We start from the raw sequence: 22,675 nt of genomic DNA on the forward strand, positions 1-22,675 counted from the left end.
CAGGGGCCATGCTAATCTTCTCTGTAGCAATTCCAATTTTTAATATGTGCCGCCTGAGCAAGCACCACCATTCAGCCTCTGCTCATGGGTGAGAAGCTGCGGGTGGTGGGTGTTGACGACTCGATGATCTCCTGGATTACTGACTACTTGACGGGCAGGCCACAGTTTGTCCGTCTGGGCATAGTCCTGTCTGACGTGGTGGTCAGTGATACAGGAGCTCCACAGTGAACTGTGCTTTCTCCCTTCCTCTTCACCTTATACACCACTGACTTTCAGTACAACACTCAGTAATGTCACCCACAGAAGTTTTCTGATGACTCAACTGTTGTCGGGTGTGTAGGGGGGTGAGTACAGGACACTGGTAGACAACTTTGTAGAGTGGTCTGAACAGAATCACCATTCTTTTGAGTCCGTGGTGAAGAGAACGCTGAACAAACTGTCCAAAACTGTACTGTACAAAATGTATTTCTATTCTATTCTATTATCTGTCGCTTTTTGTTCTTGCTCTTAAATAACCTGCAATCAGACACTTCTTCACACTTCTGGCACCCTGCTGTTCTGTTTGCACGTGCACATAGCCTCAAGCCAAACTCTTCTCTTCTCTTTTTCATCGCACTCACTCCGTTTTGCCTTTGTTGCTGTTTTGTCCCATCCTGCTCTAACCACTCATGCAGCCATTTTTACTCCTTCCCTCTGCTGTCCTTTTAACAGCTTTCTTCATAGCAATAACTCTTTACTTCTTACAGAAATTAGTTAACCATTGACACAGGAGGAACCAATTTTTCTTCATTACAGGAATTGTCGCTTGCAATTTAGTAACACCAGCCACACTCTGAAAGAGCTCCTGAATCACATCCTCGTTTATCTTCCGTGCCCTGTGTGTCCTAAATTGATTGAAGTTGAGGAAGAATAGGGAGATGACCACAGGGTGAGGGGATTGAGAGAAGAGCAGGGTATCAGGAGAGTGATGATCATTGTAAATAAAGCAATAGATTAGAAGAGAGGGGGGAGATGAATGAGGAGAAACAGAAGTGACAAATCATTACAAAGTAAAAGGCTGGACTCGTTTGATCTAAGCCCCCTGCCCTGGGCTGCTTGGTAAAAACCAGGTCAGAACAGTGTGGAAAAAGGAGAGTCATCTGCCTCTCCTCTTTCCACTCTGTTCTCTTTTAAAATGCAGCTGTTCACTGACTCACAAATTCTCTTTCACAACAGCACACAACATTGCTCTCCATATTAAGCCTCAGCTGGGATCAATAAAGCTTTTAGCAACCTGGAAAATATAGAAAGCCTCCATCAAAGGTTACTGTATCAAATGTCTTCTCGATCAGTATGAAGTGTGTGGAGAAGGACAGCGCGTGGTCAGGTTTATATATCAGAATTGCAGAAATCCAACAAAGCAACTTCTCTCTGGTTCTTTGTCTGGACTAGCCTCACGTGTCCTGCTCTCTGCTTGATAGACCATCCCTGGCTGCACGTCATTATATAATACTGGTTTCCAACTGGTGCTGCTCTCTAACCAGCATTTTCTTCACTCCTTTTTTTTTGCATTCCATATGTAAGCAAAGGCCCTCTGTAGGTGACACGGTCATGACTCAATGTTCAAGAACATTTTGTCTTTTCTGGAATAACAAAAGAATGCAAATGAGATGTCGCTCTTTGTACTTCCCCTCCTGTGTCTGCTGAACACATGACTCACGTGCTGTTGGCCAGCCCCTGCGTCTAGCCCCGTCTCTAGTTCTCCCCCCAGCTGAATGAGCTTGAAGCTGATTGGGGCTTCCTTTGTGTTTACATGGAAGCCCTGCCCCCTTTTTTTCACTAACTGACTGCCCTCATGTTCAGCCAGGCTCAACTTAAGTTCCTCAATCTGCCTCCGCACCAAGAAGATGAGGCTGTAGAAACATTCCCTACATGTTAGAGTTGTTCTACTTATTACACATGCAGTATCCTTTTGAATATTAGAGTAATTATGGGTGTTGACACCCCTGAAGATTTGCAGTTGTGGAAGCAACAGCAGACTCGAGTGGACTGGCTAACCGGCTTCGTCTCTCCGTACTTCCCCTCCAGGCAGCCGCAGCCTGCCCCGGGACAGACCCCCATGGTGTCCCCACGGGCTGAGACCACACCTATCCCCGTTCCCACCCAGATCCGCAACTACCAGCGCATCAAGCAGAACCTCTCAAGCAGCCCGTCGACGACACTGTACAGCTCCCCCAGGTAAGAGCCCCCTCTGCCCAGTCTGAGGGTGAAGCTTTAGTGCATTTGTAATGAAAAACCTGGAAAAGGCACCTGTTTGTTGATATCAATCTGTGAATAATGTTTTACTCATCATTTGGGAGTGAACTTAGTGGCCAGGTAATGAAAACCCCGGCTGTTATTTCATCAGCCATAAAGTTACATCAGAAACGTCAAGTGCCTGCTTGAGTTTGTAGTCTCCCAACCTGTTGCTGGGAGGGTTCGTTGGTGGTTTTATGTGAAGACAAAGCAGATGGGAGGAAGAAAAAAGGGAAGGGTGGCAACTTGTTCCACAGGAAGATTATTTACAGTCTGTTGTTTGACTATGTGAGCTCTATGGGTACTGTAGGCTTTAATCGGCTGTTTTGTTGCAATATGTTAAGTATTTAAACGTTTTATTGGGTTGGCTGTTGCACTCTCTCTCCACCCTATCTTGTTAGTCTGTTCAGGGAGGATTAGAGCTCTGACACTCTGTCCCTTTGACCTATTAGGGCGTACTCACACTGTCTGTTCGTACCGTGCCCCGTGCTTTAGGGTACTTGCCCTCCCTCTCCCCCCGCGGGCCAGGCCCGTTTGTACTCACACTACCTGGGACTCGCGCGAATGCTTCTTGCCTGTCTATACGTCATCATGCTGTAACACCTCACAAGCATTGATTGATGTAATTGCGACGCGACGCTTTGTTTACAAATCTTTCCGACTGTTTTTAAATATTTTCATCCAACCAAATCTGCAGTAAACACTCCACCTCCGCATCACACCAACGTGAACCTTTCGTCGCCATTGTTTAAAATGTCCGCGCATGGTCCGTCTTTTTTTTTCTTTCTATGTCCGAACAGGCGCACATAAAATGACGTCAGAGCCGCCGTACGCCTCGTGCTCGTACACGTGCGCACGCTCGTGCTCGTACATGTGCAAATGTGCTTTACAAAAGCCCACCTCTCCCAAACGGTCTTTGGCCGGCAAGTGGGCCGAAGCTAGGCGCGGTACGGTTGCACTCACACTGGTCAAACGAACTAGGCTTTACCCGTAAAACCTGTTTGGGCACGGTACGGATGGACAGTGTGAGTGTGACCTTAGAGGCCTTAATATGTTAGCATTGTTATTTTCTCTTGAGGGTTAAACCAGATACCAGGGCTCTCAAGTGTCACACATTGAGCATTACAGTCACGCATTTCAGTCTTTATCACGCACTCCCACCACACATTGTATTTCTCACGCAGAAAAACATTTTATAATAAGCTGCAGCACAGTAGCTGCATTTTTATTTTATTTATAGTGCCAAATCATAACAAAAATTATCTCAGGACACTTTACAGACTAGGTATAGACCACACTCTATGACTTATTTATAATTTACATAAACCCAACAATTCCCCCGTAGAGTACGGTGGCAACAAAAACCTTCCCTATAACAGGCAGGAACGTCGGACAGACCCAGTCTTTGGTTTTCACAGCTTTGCAGTTGATGCAGTACTTTAGTGTCATACAACTTATTGATAGGAAATATGTTTTCAAAAATACCCCAAAAAATAAAATCCATTTTGAGTTTGAGTCGTATACCTTACTTTCTGTCTGGGAAATTTCATGCCACGGTGTTTGACTAAAGGAGCATTCCCAAAAAAGATGATGAATCTGTGATGTGAGAAAAGGAGCACAGAAGATCAACATTTAACAGATATCGTACAATAACAGAATTAAGAGGATAACCTCTGTGCAATCATTTCATTGACAACTCTTGCACCTTATTTGAGAAAAAAATTCCTGTAACCATGTTTTTTCACATTCTATATCAAAATACTAATTACTCCAAAAGATATAGAAGCAGGTTTACTAATTGTGCATCTTTGTAATAATTGCCTTATACATCTATTATGAGTTTTATACTCAAAAAAGGATCTGAGTTTCCTATATTAAGCTCTGATAGAGAGGTTTGCAGAACAGCATCTCTGATTGCAGAGGAAAGCACCCGCCATCCTCCGTTGAGGGGAGAATGTCACTCTTGCCTGTTTTCAAAACTTGAGAGCCCTGAGATACTGTGAAGTGTGGTATTTTGTGTTGAGCTTTTACTAATACGTAGCATTTAGAGCGAGATTACTAACAACGTTTGGCCTTGGTGTAATGTCTATATTTTCCAAATATAACAAATCCAGCATGATTTACCAGACGTATGTGATGGCAGGTGCTCCTTTATATTATAAAGCAAAAGAGTGTAGTTTAAACTATCTATTGTTTCAGATGATTAATTATAATAATCATTTATTTTAAGAATTTTCAAATAGCCACTGTTCAATGTATTTTCAATGTAAACTACAAATTTTTATCTGTAAGGGACAAAAGTGCCCTAATGAGTTTTCAGTAATACTGTGGAGCCTTTTTTTTCTCTGTACATTGCAGGGACATGATTACGTGAGCAACATTATATACATTCCCGCTGCTGGTTTCAGATGATTGAGAGTTGGTGGCAGAAACACGGTGCAAACATGTCAATGTCCCAACAAAGGGAGAACCACTAGCTTTCAAACATGCATGTAAACAATGAATGTAATATATTTTAAAAATGGCCTTTGCAAGTATTTTTTGCAGGAGGAAATGCCTTTACCACATTTGTTTGGATATATACAATGTGTTTTGTTGAGAAACACTGAATGTTAACATAAGGGCTCCTAATTTGTACCCTCTGCAGTTGTATCCAGGGCATTTGATTTGGGATTGAGGGCGCACTCACACTGTCCTTCCGCACCGCGACCCGGGCTTTAGGGTACTTGTCCCCCCTGCCTCTCCCCCCGCGCCCCCCGTGCCTCACACTGCCAGGGCCTCGGCCAATGCTTCTTGCTGTCCATATGTCATCATGCCGTAGCACGTCACACGCATTGATCGCGTGTGTGTGGCTTTGTTTACAAATCTTTCCGTAGACCTCGGAGTTTTTGTGCGTCTTGTCGACTGTTTTTTAATATTTTCATCCGACCAAATCTGCAGTAAACACTCCACCTCCGCATCACGTCAACGTGAACCTTTCACCGCCAGTGTTGTTGTTGTTAAATGTCCGCGCATGGTCCGTCCTTCTATTTTCTATGTCCGAACAGGCGCACATAACGCTACCGCCATAGGGCTGGTGCTCGTACACGTGCGCACGCTCGTGCTCGTACATGTGCAAACGGCTCCGCTAAAGCCCACCTCTTTCAAGCGGGCCGTGGGCGGAACGGGTGCACTCACACTGCATAAACGTACTAGTCTTTAGCTGAAAAAACGGTTTTGGCCCGGGACAGAACGACAGTATGAGTGCGCCCTCAGCAGCCAAATTATTATTTATTTCTATCTTGCAAAACTGGTTGAAATGAGCCAAAGGGAAAAGAAAAAAGTAATCTGAGAAAGGGTAGCAGACAAAGCATTCCCCTCGTGGATCTAAAAACTGAAAGATTTTTACTTGCACTTGGGATAGTCTATCAACATTCTCAATGTGTTTTGTGATATGTGTTTGTGTTTTCTAGGTCTGGCACAGTGAGGCGCTCAAACACTAGTCCTATGGGGTTTCCCAAGGTGGGCTCGGCGTCCCCCAGCTCTGCAGACATCCTCCAGACAGTAGGCAGGCGTCTCTCCATTGGCAGCTCGCGGCCCTACTCCCCTTCACCTCTCGGTAAGGACATGCCCAGACATGTCTCCAAGCACATCAGCTTTTTAATAATACCTTCCTTGTCCAGAAGCCACAGTAAAATAATGGGTTATAATGTGTTTGCAGTTGGCATCATCCCTGAGCAGCTGGGTCACTGCTGCTGTCACCTGCAGAACCACGAGCCTCGCAGCCGCAGCTCCTCAGGTGGTCAGTTTACAGGCAACACTCTACCTCTCCTCTACATATCCTGGTCACCTGGCTAACACACATCTAACTGGGCCAACTTGTTCACTTAGACTTAGGGCGCACTCACACTGTCCTTCCGCACCGGGCCAAAACCGGTTTTTCAGCTAAAGCCTAGTGCGTTTGAGCAGTGTGCGTGCACCCGCTCCGCGCATAACTGCGGACAGCGGGCCGTCCACGGCCCGCCTGAGAGAGGTGGGCTTTTGTAGAGCGTGTTTGCACATGTACGAGCACGAACGCGCGCACGTGTACGAGCACGAGCACGATGCCTACGGCGGTTCGGACTTAATTTATGTGCGCCTGTTCGGACATAGAAATTAGAAGGACGGACCATGCGCGGACATTTAACAACAACAACAATGGCGGCAAAAGGTTCACGTTGGTGTGATGCGGAGGTGAGTATTTACTGCAGATTTGGTCGGATGAAAATATTCAAAAACAGTCGGACAAGACGCACAAAAACCCTGAGGTCTATGGAAAGATTTGTAAACAAAGAGACGCGATGACGTCAATCAATGCGTGTGACGTGTTACGGCGTGATGACGTATGGACAGTGAGAAGCATTTGTGCGAGGCCCAGGCAGTGTGAGTACAAACGGGCCTGGGGCACGGGGGGAGAGGGAGGGGGGACAAGTACCCTAAAGCCCGGGGCGCGGTGCGGAAGGACAGTGTGAGTGCGCCCTTAGATACTGGGGCGGCAGTAGCTCAGTCCATAGCTGTTGAGCAAGGCACCGAATCCCCAACTGCACGGGGCGCTGGTCACTGGCCCCCTCGCTCTCACCATTAATTGCATGTATATAGGTCCTGTCTGTGCATGTGTGTGTATTTCGGGCCTGTGTGTGTGTAACATGAATAACAATAATAGAGTGAAAAAATCGAATTTCCCCTGTCAATGAGTTTCCCCCGACAATGTTAATAAGTTAGCACTTAAGTCAAATGGAGCATACATTTAGCAAATAATTATAGCATTAAAGAACCCATAAATAACCATTTCAAAGTGAGTATGATGTACCATACTGATGTAGGTAAGCAAATTGAAGGACATGACACAAATTCATACAGCCCTTTGCCGAAAAGGCAGTATTCCACATCATAAAATATGATATGCACAGGCATTTAAAATGCAATGCAATTACTGCAGTTAGAAATATAGTTGTTTTGATTCTCTCCTGTATGCCATGGCTTTATTATTGACAATGCATGGGTCACCATGAGTCAAAGTCTATTTAAAAGTATCTGACTCTGCTGTTACATTAACAGTACCAATGTCTTACAACTTCTTCACTGTTTTGTGTCCAGAGGTTTGATGTCATGGTGACCATTTGATTAAAACAGAGAAGCTACAGCGTACTGCGTGAAATGACGCATCAGCCAGACAGCACTTTGTCCTCACAAATGCATATTCGTCTGATTTCCAAGAGGCGTTGTCAACGTTGCAGACCAAGATTCCTCAAGATCTGGCTGAAAATCCTTCTGAATGAGAGAGGGGCCTGCCAGGTACTATTAACTTGAATTGAACTCTAATCCAGCCCCTCTACTTTCTTTAGGTTCCCCCGTCCCATCCTCTCAGCTCCTGGGGGCTCGGCTCCAGAGTGCCCCGACCCTGACCGAGGTCTACCAGACCAGGCAGAAACTCCACAAGCAGTTATCAGACCCTGTTCCGCCTTCCTCCTCCTCCTCCTCCTCCTGCACTCATTCCCCTCAGCTCGGCCGACCAGCCAACCTCGGCTCCTCTCCCACCAAGCTCCTGGGCTCCTCCCCCACCAAGCTCCTGGGCTCCTCCCCCCGCACGTCCGACTGGTTGCAGAAGTCCCCTCTGCCGACCATCATTGGCTCACCGACGAAGGTGAGTGCAGATGATCAATACCAAATATACTGAATTATCCGTTGTTACAGTTTTCCTGTTTATTTTTTTATTCAGACGATTTCGGCACCATTCAAGATCCCCAAAACGCAGGCTTCCTGTAACTTGATGGCACTGGCGAATGGCCCCATGGCCACCAAGACGTTGGCAGATGCCCGGGATATCTGTGCCCACCACTGCAGCCCATACCTCAGCGGACGCCCAGCTGCCCCTGAGGCCAGCAGGACCTTTGGCAGGTAAGACTCACTGAAAAAAACACGTCATGGGTCTGTTCTCTTTGCTTGCCCACATCAACCGTCTTCAACACTCTCTTTATCACCCATTTCAGCTGCCACTTTAGTTTGTGTTACATTGATAACTGGTCTAATCATTATGGTACATCGCTAATATGATGAACATGATGTTTTTTTCATGCATTCTTTATTGTGTGGCCTTTAACCTAAATTAAATCTTATGTGACACTTGGAACTGGACACAAGTTCCTGGAAATGTCATTTTATTTACTTATTTGTTTCTTCATTTATTTTGCTGGGTTTAAATGGAGTTTAGTTTTACACTGGATCAATTTAGTTTCAGATGGATTTCTATTCTGCCAAAATGCATTTCTCGGTCAAACAAAGAATGAAGACATTTGTAGAAGACAAATGTTAATTAATTTCCAGGTTTGATCATGTTTAGACCCTTGATATCTTACTCATGTGATTTATATTAGCATGCTTTTAGAGGAAAGGGTATTGCCTTGGTGCACCACTCCAACCCCCCTCTATCTATCTACTACCGTGTGTGCTGTTTGACGTAGAGATGACGTTATACGTGGTTTCCCTGCAGGTCTTTTAGTACAGGACGCCTGTCTGAGCAGCCAATCAGGATCGCTCTGGGTGGACAGGCCTATCAGGGCAGCACTGACAGCTTGAACACAGAGCGACCCATGGACACAGGTATGTCTGCTGTCAACACAATGAACCGTTTACCACAGGTTGCCTCAATCATTTAGTCAATATATGGAACTACTAACGTCTTGTCTGTATTCTTCCATATAAAATCTTGATTCAGTTTACTTAATGCTATTTTGAAGCTTCATTTACACTTCAACTTAATTTAAACTGTAACTTTTGGCTGTGTATAACAGAGAATGAAAACAATTAAATGGCCTCTTCCCAAAGCCCCTGCAGGTCCCAGCGGGCTGGTTCAGGTTGGGTCAGTGAGTCCTCGTACTGTCCTTTTCACTGTGGGCTCACCTCCCAACAGCAGCACTCCTCCTACCTGCAGCCACCTGGGCACACGACCACGCACCACCTCAGGTGAGGACCCTCTCCCTGAGCAGAGCTAGTATACAAGCAAATAAGTTATTAACAGTTATACGCAGGGAGGCTGCAAGGTGTTCTTAGTGAAGGTATTTGTCTATAGTATTGATCGTCCTCTCTCCATCCTTCTCTCAGTTGGCTCCAACAGTTCGGGTGGCTCCCTGTGCTCCACCAGCGGTCGAGTCTATGTCGGATCTCCTCCAGGCATGTCCTTGGGTTCCTCTCCTCCAGGAAGTTTTGGGGGTGGGCAGATTGTACCCGGGCCTGAGGGGACACCCAGCAGCCTGCGCTATGTTCCCTATGGGACCTCCCCTCCCAGCTTGGACGGATTCATCACATTCGAAGCGCCTGAGCTGCCTGAAGAGACCCTCATGGAGGTATGGGTGTGAGGTCAAATGTTTGGTGTTTACTTCTCATCACTTATAACAGTAAATTGATCAATTAGACCACTTGATGTCTTCTTTGGTGTTTTACATTTAACCTTTGTAATGTCTGGTCCAGCGTGAGCATACAGACACCCTGATGTACCTACGGATGATGCTTTCATTCACTGACTGCGTCCTTGAGATGGCGGCAGTGCGAGCTGGAGGGACTGAGCTTGGAGTGTCAGCTGCCTCCCTCTACCCTCCCCAGGACAGTGTGGTTGTGGACCAGATCGGCCAGCTCAGCAAGGAGTGGGGGTAAGGAATGAGTAAAGTCTCGCCTGAATCTCTGACAATATCATTCAACGAATAATATCATGTAGTCTGAAGCGGCTCTTTGTTCAGTGGTGTTACTGCAGTGTTTTATATACTATGGTTGTGCTGCCCCCTACAGACAGGTGGAGCAGTTGGTGCTCTACATGAAGGCAGCTCAGCTCCTGGCTTCCTCTCTCCATCTGGCCAAGGCTCAGATTAAATCAGCCAAACTCAATCCTTCCACTGCCGTCAAACAGGGTAAGGACATTTTAATTTCCCATTACCTGACTTGACCTGTGACTAATGTATTAAACTAAATACTAGGTGAGAAAAGAGGGGAAATCTGCTGTTCACCCACTTAATCAACAGACTGTAGTTGTGTAAAACGTACTGGTGTCTATTTACTTGTTACATACTTAAAATATGTAACTTTCAAATACAAGTGCATGCAAAGATACTAATCCCTCTCTCTGTCTTTTCTCAGTGGTGAAGAGTCTGAATGAGCGTTACAAAAGCTGCCTCTCCCTCTGCCGGCGGCTGACTGACAAACTCAACCACTTCTTCTCTGATAAGCAGCGATTTGTGGATGAAATCAACAGCGTCACCGCAGAGAAGCTCATATACAATCAAGCTGTGGAGATGGTGAGTGTTGCATACACAGTACAGAAACAAAATATCTGCACAGCCTGAAGAGACAAAGAGAATGTCAACATTACTACATTACCAATGTAATGTTGTGTGTATCTGTGTGTCAGGTTCAGTCAGCAGCTCTGGATGAGATGTTCAAGCAGACAGAAGATATAGCTTACCGCTACAGCAAGGCTGCTATGCTGCTGGACGGCCTGTCCAAGATCCTACATGACCCCACTGACATTGAGAACGTGGTCAAGTGTGAGTACAAACTTAAACTGAAAAAAAAAGTGTATCGTTCCACTCCACCTTTCTTGAATTTTCAAAATGAGCAAAACTAGAAAATGTGAATGCCAACAGCTTAATGCAATTTTACAATCACAAGGAGAGGGATGAGATGTGCTGAGATCGCAAGACCGCTGAGACGAGATTTAGATTTATCATGGCGGCGCCGGGCTGCTAGATCAGACCCATCAGACTACAAGTTTTAATGTTTTTTTTTTTCTTTTCTTTTTACAATAAAACATACAAAAAATATAAATTCATGATCATCAAGGAATACTATACAGGAACATACCGCACCCCGATCAAAGTGGAGGACCTCAAGGAATACATTGACAACTACTACTTCTGCCTTGCAATGGAAACAGCCCGGTTTACCACACTTCCAATCCAAACAAACATGATGAAGACGTTGGAGCGGTTCTTCCTCAGCCTCCTCAGACCCCAGGTACAACATGTCCAGGACCGCCTTCAGTTGGCGTACCAGCCAGATGTTGGTGTGGAGGATGCCATCCTCTACCACTCCCATCTAGATAAGAGAATCGGCACAGCAAGGATTCTCTTCTTGGACATCTCCGGTGCCTTTAATACCATCCAGCCCCCTTCAGGACAAACTGAACAGGATGGGAGTGGACCCCTATCTGGTGGGCTGGGTCGGAGATTACCTCAATGACAGGCCACAGTATGTCAGGCTGAAGGACACCACGTCTGACACTGTGGTGTCACTGGAGCCCCTCGGGGCACAGTGCTGGCCCCTCTTCTCTTCACCCTGTACACCTCGGACTTCAGCTACAACTCGGAGCTGTGTCACATACAGAAGTACGCTGATGACACAGCCATTGTGGGATGTATCAGGGGTGACAGAGAGGAGGAGTATCGGAGTCTGGTAGGGGACTTTGCCACATTAACCACCTACAGCTCAAAACCTCCAAGACGAATCAGTCATTGATTTTGGGAGGTCCAGACGAAGACCGCGACCAGTCCAGCTAGAGGGAGCTGAGGTGGAGGCTTTGGACTCCTCGGGCTGTGGCTGGATAATAAACTGGAATGGACAACACACACCTGCCACCTGTACAGAAAGACCCAAAGCAGGTTGTACTTCTTGAGGAGACTGCGGTCCTTCAACATCTGCAGCAAACTGCTTTGGATGTTTTACCAGTCTGTGGTCACCAGTGTCCTCTTCTACATTGTGGTGTGCTGGAGGGGGGGAGGCAGCATATCCAAGAAGAACACCTCCGGACTGGATAAACTGATCAGGCGGGCCGGCTCTATGGTCAGCATTAAACTGGACTCAGAGAGGAGGACACTGGACAAACTGCTGGACATTATGGACAATCCCAGCCACCCCCTGCACACCATCATCAGCAACCAGATGAGCCTGTTCAGTGGAAGGCTGCTCCTGCCCAAGTGTAGGACCAACAGGCTCAAGAACTCCTTTGTCCCTCAGGCCTTCATCCTCTACAACTCCTCACTCGGGGGGAGGAGGAAATAAGGAGGACAGAAGGGAAGGAGTGGGAGCCACTCACTGTGCAATTAATAATCTACTCTTACATACCTGGACACTTATCTTCTTCTTTTGTGCAATAACTTAATCTTACTGCTCATTTCTGGCATATACAGTCATACATATTTTATCTTATACATTTCCTCTACATTTAACTTATCTGATTTCATTTTCCATGAATTTTATTTTACCTTGATTCTTGATATCTACTTCATACAGTATATATTTCATTTTTTTTATACTTTCTGTATTTTTTTTAGCTATTGGTTAGTTTAGTTTATTGGTTATCTTGTACTGTATTTTTTTATACCTCCCTTGTGTTTTTTGTAAACTGCTGGAAACTCTGTTTCCTTGCGGAAGTCATCCCAAAGAGATCAATAAAAAAACTGGACGTTCTCAACATGCTCCACCAGGAAATAAAAGACCTCAGATCCAGCCTTGAATTTGCACATTGCCAAATAACCGATCTTCAAACAGACCACACACAATTACACATCACTGTCAAGCTACTCACCTCCCAGATATCCAAAAATACAAAAAGAGAACAAGACCCTGAAAGAAACTGTCCTGGACATCCAAACCCGAAGCATGAGAGATAACCTCATCTTCTCAGGAATCCCCGAAAACACGACAGATAACCCTGACACACTTGTTTGCGACTTCATGCAGTCTGCTCTCAAACTCCCGGCAGACGCGGTTAATAAAATTACATTTCAGGCAGATATTTTTATTACAAGAAACCCATCTAGCTAACTCTGAATCACATATTGTTAAATCCCAACAAATCAACCAAGCTTTCTCAGCCACTTCAACAGTAGACAAAGAGCTGTCTATATCTTAGTAAATAAAAGAATCCCTCTAATCCACCACTATAAAATAACTGATCGAGAAGGACGATAGATCATTATTACTGCAACCATCTACAACAAAAAATTTACAATTGACAACATATATGGTCGCAACACTGACAATCCGTCCTTCTTCCACACATTTTCTCATATATCATAATCGGTGGCGATTTCAATACAGTAATCAACCCCACAATGGACCGATCAAGCACTGCTGGCAATTTACGATCCTGGCACTCTACTGAACTGCCAAAACAATACATGACAGATTTTGGTCTTGGCGACAGTTGGACATTGAGAAACCCATCATCAGGAGAGTACACTTATTTTTCTCCACTGCATCAATCATTATCGCATTGAGACTCCTCTCTGATCAGTAATACATTTATAAGTAAGGTATCCCAGACCATCATACATCCAATTATAATTAGTTAGCCGTTGGCATTTTAACACCTCATTACTCCAAGACTCTGGTTTCACAGCTTTTATACAGAAAGACTGGGCATTCTTATTGGAATTGAACGACTCCCCAGAAATGTCATCTTCAGTACTATGGGAAACCGGCAAGGCACTAATTTGAGGACCAATGATATACTCGATAAAAAAATTTAAAAACTAACATTAGAAATTCAAAAAACATCACAAATCCCTCCCCACATGAATACATCTGTCATATCAGTTCCTCTCAAACCCAATGAAGACCCAACGCAACTGTCCTGCTACCGCCCACTATCTCTTATAAACATAGACTTAAAAATCAAAACCAAAGTTCTAGCGATCAGATTAGAAACTGTTATTTCCACTTTAATACACCCCGACCAGTCAGGATTAATTAAGAAAAGACATGGCTCTGATAATTTACAAAGATTATTCAATATCATCAATCTTGCACAACAAAATCAAACCGAAACGGTAATCGTATCACTAAACTCACAAAAACCATTCGACCAAGTAAACTAGACTTATTTATTACATACACTACACAGATTTGACTTTAGGGAGTCGTTCATCCATTGGATCAAAATACTATACACCTCACCTAAAGCCACTGTCCCCACAAACAGGATCACGTCACATAGGTTCACACTTCACCGGGGTACCAGGCAAGGATGCCCACTCTCGCCATATTTATTTGCTATCTTCATAGAACCACTTGTTGCCGCCATACGTCAAAACAATATCATCAAATGGATTGACACCACAAACCACCAGAACAAAATAAGCCTTTATGCAGATGTTTTACCATCATTAAAAGAAACCTTAACATATTTTCAACAATCTCTAAATGCACAATAAACTCAGACAAGTCCACTATACTACCACTCTCTGAAGATGCTTGGGATTCTGCAGGACAAAACTTTTCTCCTGATCTACCACCGGATAACAAGTATGACGTCCTAAGCCTGCAGGCTTAGTCCAGCTGGTCCCCAGGATCCGTCCATCCAGCCGGTCGTGGCTCTCGCCGACCCAGGAGCTGGGGGCTGCTCGCCCGACATGATCCTTCCCCTCCGTCTCGGTTAGGAGCAGCCGCAGGCTGGCGCACCTCCAGGCAGCCCATGGAACAGCGCATTCCCTCCGTGCTGGTTGTCGGGACCTCGATGCTCAGGCATGTGACGGTACGCAGCGGCCCGACCTTCTGCCGCCCTGGAGCCCGCGTCAGTGAGGTTGAATCCTCGCCCTCCAACTGTGTTAACAGCACAACTCGACCTCCACGCTGGTCCTGCAGGCCGGTACCAACGACTTAAAGAACTGCTAGTCCGAGGTCCTCAAGCAGGACTTCAGGTCCATGGCGAACCGCCTGCTAGACACAGGGAAGCGACTGATTGTTTCCGACCCACTTCCCCCGACACGTTTTGGTGACGTCATGTAAGGTCGCCTTAGTCAGCTGCACATGTGGCTTAAAGGATATTGCCTGGGGAAAAGTATTCCATTTTGTTGAACTGGAGGGTCGCCGGTTCAAGTCCCTGTGTGGACCATGAATGGAGAGTGAACTGGTGGCTGGAGAGGTGCCAGTTCATCTCCTTGGCACTGCCGAGGTGCTGTTGAGCAAGGCATCTCTCCATTTGTACATAGGTCCTGTTTGTGCATGCGTGTATTTCGGGCCTGTGTGTGTGTAACCTGAATGATAATAATAACAGAGTGAAAAAAATTGAATTTCCCTTATAAATAAAAGGAATTTTTCTTCTATTTACGGCTTTTTTTTAACAGACCTTAACTTTTTAAACACGACGGCGTTGGGCATCGTTTGGATTTTAACGATTCCGAGTCTTTATTTCAAATCCTGTTCTAAACGATTCTCAGTTCCGATTCTTTGAGGCGCAGGTCAACAGGTCACAACTTATTTCACAAGATAATTTTTTTATTTGACAACTCCTAACACAGGCCATTTTTGCACATGTTACAAGCTGTATGTTTGAAGTCTGTGTATGTAGGTGAGACCTCCAAAAATAGATTTAGCCAACTATGCCATTCAATTAAAAGGGAGGTTCCCTAACTCCAACTAAAAACTGAAACTTCTTGGCAAACAGTCTAACAAATAGCGAGCTGCAGAACAGGTGAATGTATATGCAACAAAATAAAACAAACACTGGACTGGAGCAGTCATGATGACCAATCAACAGTTTTTGTTTAATAAAAAAATCATGTCTGCCTTCTCAGGCTGCAAGCCTGACCGTTCGGCACAGATTGTGTTCCCTGCTGTGGAGAACACACGCTCACTGGGTTGAATGGGGTCACGGACACGTTGTTACGTCGTTTGCCTGGCGCTGCTTGTTGCAGCTATGACTCTGCTCGCTGACCGGTACTGAACAGCAGCAGGCAGACTGAGCGAGCGTTTGACAACTTTTAACAGATTTGACACAGTTTTAGCAATAGCAAAAGTTAGACAACAACTTCAGCTAGTCTGTTAAAAATATAAGGCAACCATCATTGTCATCAGTGGTGGACCCTCAAGGCCAGCAAGGCCTTCTCTGCTGGCCTAAACATAATAAGGAATATATTTTTTTGATATATATATTCTTTCCTCAAATATGTATTTAATTGTTTCCCATAGTCTCTACTCTTCATTTCATAGCTTTCCTAAGTTGGTTGCTCTGCTTCCAGCCCCAGGTCGAGATCTGGGGGGGCTGGCGTTTATGTTAGAGTTTTTATCCAATCATTATTCAGCTATCATGTGTTGCCAGGGTCCCAAATCTGCCCTTACGCCTTCAGAAGCAAGAGTGCAGCAGGCGCATGGCAGCTTAAAGTCAATGATAACGGACCTGTGGCATTAACCAATCAGCGTCAAGTTGGGTTCACTGGCGCCTGCTAGCAGGCCTACAGCGTCATCGCGTGCATGTCTTTTGATTGGATAGAGAGCTACGCAGAGCTATGCAAACCGGAGCGGACATGTCAGTGTGATAAACGGGAAATAAGGACATTTCTAATTTGTGTAGCGCGACAAGTTGTTTTAGTTTTTTCAACCCACAATGGCTGAAGGAGGCGAAGATAACGATTTTATCGCCGATTTAATTACAACGCCATTCTCTAGAAAAACTTTTCAAGATATGCTAGACACTGTAAAGGGAGGCTGTCCGACCCCAACGCTAGCAAGCCTGACTCAGCAATATTCAAACACACTTGATCTGAGTGAGTACAAAGCACTTTATGTTTTATTAGATTTGTATGCCTTTTCCCCCTTTTATTTAGTAATGTTAAATCTATATTAACAACCTTAATTGGCAAATATTCTGTTAATTGTTTATTTTTCAGTGAACTGTGTCAGTGTGCGCGTCATGTTTCTATGACACTGCTGGTTTGTGTGTGATGATGCGCTGTTTGGAGAACACACTTGTTAAAACTCATCGCTGTAGTGTTGGTGGACTTCATACAACTTTGTATTATACCTTAAAAGCCTTTTATTGTTCTCTGAAATGATGCCTTTGTGTGATATATAATGGCGCGTGAGCCCGTGGTGGAATACATGGAGCAAATGAACGTGGCAGTAAAGCTTATAGTTGAGTTATTTTTGTATTTTAGTTGAGGACTTTTGCAGCTTTCTTTATTTTGCTGAGTTAATATTATTGTTAAAAAATATATTAACGAGTGTTTCTGTGACGCTGCTTCGGCTGCTACTTGATTGGTTGGTTGATTGAATTGATCTGACGGTGCGCTCTGTGCTGTTTTGTGAACAAACTTGTTAAAGCTCATACTGTTGGATGAGTGAATAAAACTCAGTAGAGTATTATAACTCTGTTGTACTTGACTATATGTTAAGGTGATGCAACACCCAGTTGTACTGCATTTTGGCCTAAATGCATAATGTGTAGAGCCATGGCATCATAATTATGGTTTTAAGAGGTGGATTAAGTCTGGTAGGGCATCGCTGCAGGCGCAGGTCTGAAATGCACGGCCCGCCACTGATTGTCATGTACCTGATTCCGAGGGAGCGGCTGCAGCAGGAGATCGACGACTCACAGTACACTCCTCCTTCATTATGATACCATGCAGCCGAAGGTGTTTTGCCATGTTTGTCATGCACCCTTCTTTGGCAGTGACTAGTTTTCCACATATGTTGCACTGTGCTAATCCATCTTCTTTCAAATTAAATGAAGCCAGACTTTCGAGCAGCGTTTTCTGCCATCCATGTTGAGTGAGTGACGTTCATCGTTCGAGCGCGGAGTCTCATAAACAAAGTTGTGCAGACGTTTAAGAACCGAAAAAAAGAATCGTAATTCAAACTGCTTCTTAACAGTTCCAGAACCGGACGTTAGGAACCGGTTCCTATTTAGAACCGCTTTTTCGGTGCCCAACCCTAGTCAAGACTTTTATCTGCCAACATTGGCTGACTGTCCAGTCCTGCACCACCACAACTTCCTGACAACAACCCAGTGTTGGGATCAGAAAGCAGAGTCACAGTTTAGTTTAGTTGTCACAGAAAACCATCATTTCACCAGAGAATGGACAGAGAAGTTTTAGTTTCTGTCACTGTGAAGCCTGTGTTTACTCTGCAGCCATATCTGAGTATAAAGAGCTTAAGTTGATAAGGCATTTTCAGAAAAATCATGCTATTCTGCATTTATATTACGTTAATTTTTGTCAGTCCAGTTTTTGATGGATAAACTAATGTTTCATATGAACTTTTAAGCCTGGTAAAGTAACTAGTAACTGAAGTAATCAGATAAATGCAGTGGAGTAAAAAGAATATTTCTACTGATTTGTAGTGGAGTAGAAGTATAAAGTAACATGTAAATAAAATGCTCAAGTAAAGGAGAAGAGCCTCAAAATTGTACTTTAGTCCAATAATTGAGTGAAAACCTCTGGTTAACAGGTTTGTTCATTTAACACGATTGTTTTTGACAAGCTGGTTGCACTTTGAGGTCATAACTACTATTTACATTGATTAAATAAATACAATATATATACTATATTGGATTATGTACAATATCCATTAATGTGAAGCTCATGTTTTTTGGGCCCCTCATTTTGGATCATTTTCGTCAACCGGCCCCAATTCCAAATTAATTGAATAGCCCTGATGTAGCCTATTTCAGTCAGTTCAGTGATTGCTGTTTGTGCATATTTTAGTGAAAGAAAATCTATTTTCTTAATTTTTTTAGAGATTGGATAGTGCATAAGTGTTTATATTCTCACCTAGAAGGCAAACAATTGTTTACCTTTTTGCCAAATAAATATATAAATGCGTAAATGCAGCAATGTCTCTCCTACTATTTATCCTCAAAGCAATTTCAGTCAAAAACAACTGGACTGGTTGTTTGTCTAGGAAGACGTTTCACCTCTCATCCAAGAGGCTTCATCAGTTCATGTACGCATCTGACCAGGCTGGGACTGGTCCAACTAACTGGTGTGGAGATCCAGGTATTTAACCTCTCACAAGGCCGATGATGTCACCGACACCCTTTGTGCTCCAAATGCCCACGCCCGTCGTTAGAGTGACAGTCGTTGGTGGGCAGTTGGTTTCGACCTCGTTAGTGCTCTATTGAGTCTGATGACAGTCGTTGGGGTCACACGGGGCCATGTGTGAACCGTTGTCCTTTGAGGTTAGATTGTTGAATCTCCTGGGAAGGGATGAAAGGGCAGCATTGTAAATTGGAGATAAGTGGTGTCTCAGACCTCCTCCTCTGTTTAGCGATGGTTTTTCCACTTTTCGATAGATGGCTTCTTTTACTCCTTTCCAACCATCTGTCCTCTCTGTCCAAGATTTCGACATTGCTGTCATCAAAGGAGTGGGCTTTGCACCTCTTCGGATTTGATCTTAACCCATGTGTCGTCCACATATCTGAACCAATGGCTTGGGGTTACTCCTTTGAAGGAGTTCAACGCCTTGTCCTCTACCTCCTCCATGTACAGATTTGCCACAATAGGGGATACTGGTGAACCCATGGCACAGCCGTGTTTCTGTCTGTAAAAAATGCCATTGAACTGGAAATATGTGGTATTCAGGCACAAATCCAGAAGTTGGCAAATGTGGTCTGGTTTGAGATTTGTTCGGTTTCGTAAGGAATTGTCCTGTGTGAGCCGCTCTCTTACAGTGGCCAAAGCCTCCATGGTTGGAATACAGGTGAACAAGGAAGTCACATCGTAGGACACCATGGTTTCATCTGGATCCATTTTTAGGTCTCGGACTTTGTTCACAAAGTCTATGGAGTTTTGGATGTGGCGTGGGGTGTTTCCCACCAGTGGTGCCAGAATATTGGCAACATGCTTGGCAATGTTAAAAGTGACCGAGTTTATGCTGCTGACAATGGGCCTGAGCGGGGCCCCTTCTCTATGGATTTTTGGGAGTCCATATAAGCAGGGGGTTGAGTCCTGGGGGTAAAGCCTGTAATACTGTGGTTTGCTAATGACTCCTTCTTTTTGTAGTTGCTGTAGACATTCTATCACCTTCTTTTTGTAACCGCTGGTAGGGTCTCGTTTCAGGGTTTCATAAGTGTTAGAGTCACTGAGTAATGCAGAGATCTTTGCCTGATAATCAGTTGTATTGAGAACAACTGTGCATCTACCCTTGTCTGCTGGAAGGATAGTGATGCTGTGGTCTTTGCTCAGTGCCGTTACTGCTTTTCTCTCCTCAATGGTGAGGTTGGATGGGGGGACCTTAGCCTGGGACAACGCTGCTGACACGTTCAACCTTAGCTGTTAAGCCTCAGTTCCATTAAGGTAAAGTCACAGCACAGGAAGAAACACAAAACAGCACAGGAAGAAACACAAAACAGATGGGTTAAGAATTTGTCGGACAGAGATCTTTCCCACCCAGAGGCTGAACAGCTAAGGTTGAAAGTGACAAGGCGTTGAACTCCTTCAAAGGAGTAACCCCAAGCCATTGGTTCAGATATGTGGACACATGGGTTAAGATCAAATCTGAAGAGGTGCAAACTTTTACTGAACATATCAACTCAGTGGACCGAAACATCAAGTTCACCAGAGAGGAAGTTAAGGACAACAGCTTGCCCTTCTTGGACTGTGACGTCCATATTGAGAATGACAGGAGCCTCCACATAGGGGTATACAGAAAACCCACTCACACAGATCAATATCTACTTTTCGACTCTCACCACCCTTTGGAACACAAGCTTGGCGTTATCAGAACACTGCAGCATAGAGCTGATAACGTACCCACTAGCTCACAGGCTCAAGGGGAAGAACGCAAGCACCTGAGAGGCGCCCTCACAACTTGTGGCTACCCCAGCTGGACCTTTGTTAAAACGGCAGCTGCCTCCAGAAAGAAAACCAAATTGGTTGAGAAAGAAAAAGATAACAGGAGAAACAACATAGTCATCCCATATGTGGCTGGGGTATCTGAGAAACTCAGGAGGATCTTCAACAAACACTGCATCTCTGTGTATTTCAAACCCAGTAACACACTCAGACAGAGACTAGTACATCCGAAGGACAGAACACCACACCACCACAAAAGCAACCTGGTTTATGCTGTCCAATGCGACGAGGAATGCAAAGATCTTTACATTTGAAACAAAACATCCACTGCATAAACGCATGGCCCAACACAGGAGAGCTAACTCCTCAGGCCTGGACTCCGCTGTCCACTTACACCTCAAGGAGAAAGCCCACTCCTTTGATGACAGCAATGTCGAAATCTTGGACAGAGAGGACAGATGGTTTGAAAGAGGATTAAAAGAAGTCATCTATGTAAAAGTGGAAAAACCATCGCTAAACAGAGGAGGAGGTCTGAGACACCACTTATCTCCAATCTACAATGCTGCCCTTTCATCCCTTCCCAGGAGATTCCACAAACTAACCTCAAAGGACAACTGTTCACACATGGCCCCGTGTGACCCCAACGACTGTCGTTCAGACTCAATAGAACACTAACGAAGTCGAAACCAACTGCCCACCAACGACTGTCACTCTAACGACGGGCGTGGGCTTTTGGAGCACAAAGGGTTTCAGTGACATCATCGGCCTTGTGAGAGGTTAAATACCTGGATCTCCACACCAGTTAGTTGGACCAGTCCCAGCCTGGTCAGATGCGTACATGAACTGATGAAGCCTCTTGGATGAGAGGTGAAACGTCTTCCTAGACAAACAACCAGTCCAGTTGTTTTTGACTGAAATTGCTTTGAGGATAACGATGACCTGGACGAATGAGAACATCCACAGGCTCTCCTACTATTTCAAAATTTCCCTTCACTTTCATTTAAGATTGTTAGAGTATCCCTAAACATGCTGCCTCATTATTTCAGTTTTTGCATGATTGCATGACATGAATATCTGATTGATAAAATAACCTAACTATTAGGCTATGGATCTGATACATGGTATTTTAGAATCTAAAAGAAATAGTTAAAACGAAACCGAACCGAAAACCGTGACCCCAAAACCGTGATATGAACCGAACAGTGGATTTTGTGATTCGTTCCACCCCTAGTTTGTACATGTTAATGACAAATCCTCCATGCACACCAAAGTCAGTCACGGAATCCCACAGGGTTGTGTTCTTCGACTGATTCTATTCACCTTATATATATATAAGCATTCCATACGTTGTCATTGTTATGCTGATGATGCATAATTATATTTGTCGATCAAACCAGAAGAAACCGATTAAATGTGCATTAAGGAAATAAAAAGCTGGATGACCTGCAATTTTCTGATGTTAAACTCTGATAAAACGGAAGTTATTGTACTTGACCCTGAAGGCCTCTGAAACTCAATAGCTAAGTAAGCTAAGATATTGTTACTCTGGATGATGATGCGTTGTCCTCTAGCACCACAGTATGCAATCTGGGTGTTATTTTTGATCATGATATTTTCTCACATAAAACTAACGACAAGTACTGCATATTTTCACCTGCGTAATATTGCGAAAATTAGGAACATTGTGTCTCAGAAAGATGCAGAAAAACTAGTCCATGCATTTGTTACTTCTAAGCTGGACTACTGCAACTCCTCATCAGGCTGCTCCAATAAGTCTGTTAAGAGTCTCCAGTTGGTCCAAAATGCTGCAGCTTGTGTACTTA

General features: G+C 44.5%; 1 protein-coding gene across 2 annotated transcripts in view; it reads left to right on the forward strand.

Moving 5' to 3' along the window:
- ulk2 (unc-51 like autophagy activating kinase 2) overlaps positions 1-22,675 on the forward strand; it is a 66,159-nt gene that overhangs the window by 38,650 nt on the left and 4,834 nt on the right. The window contains exons 15-26 of one of the 2 annotated variants that reach the window (XM_083914328.1): positions 2,068-2,217; positions 5,727-5,872; positions 5,975-6,055; positions 7,638-7,936; positions 8,012-8,190; positions 8,783-8,892; positions 9,118-9,255; positions 9,394-9,635; positions 9,760-9,938; positions 10,075-10,193; positions 10,420-10,577; positions 10,691-10,826. In XM_083914328.1, the coding sequence (XP_083770454.1) occupies positions 2,068-2,217; positions 5,727-5,872; positions 5,975-6,055; positions 7,638-7,936; positions 8,012-8,190; positions 8,783-8,892; positions 9,118-9,255; positions 9,394-9,635; positions 9,760-9,938; positions 10,075-10,193; positions 10,420-10,577; positions 10,691-10,826 (1,937 nt within the window). The remainder of the gene's footprint in view (positions 1-2,067; positions 2,218-5,726; positions 5,873-5,974; positions 6,056-7,637; positions 7,937-8,011; positions 8,191-8,782; positions 8,893-9,117; positions 9,256-9,393; positions 9,636-9,759; positions 9,939-10,074; positions 10,194-10,419; positions 10,578-10,690; positions 10,827-22,675) is intronic. The other variant, XM_083914329.1, reaches the window with a different exon arrangement.

Source organism: Echiichthys vipera (assembly GCF_963691815.1).
Source record: "Echiichthys vipera genome assembly, chromosome: 5".
Classification (NCBI taxonomy): Eukaryota; Metazoa; Chordata; class Actinopteri; order Perciformes; family Trachinidae; genus Echiichthys; species Echiichthys vipera.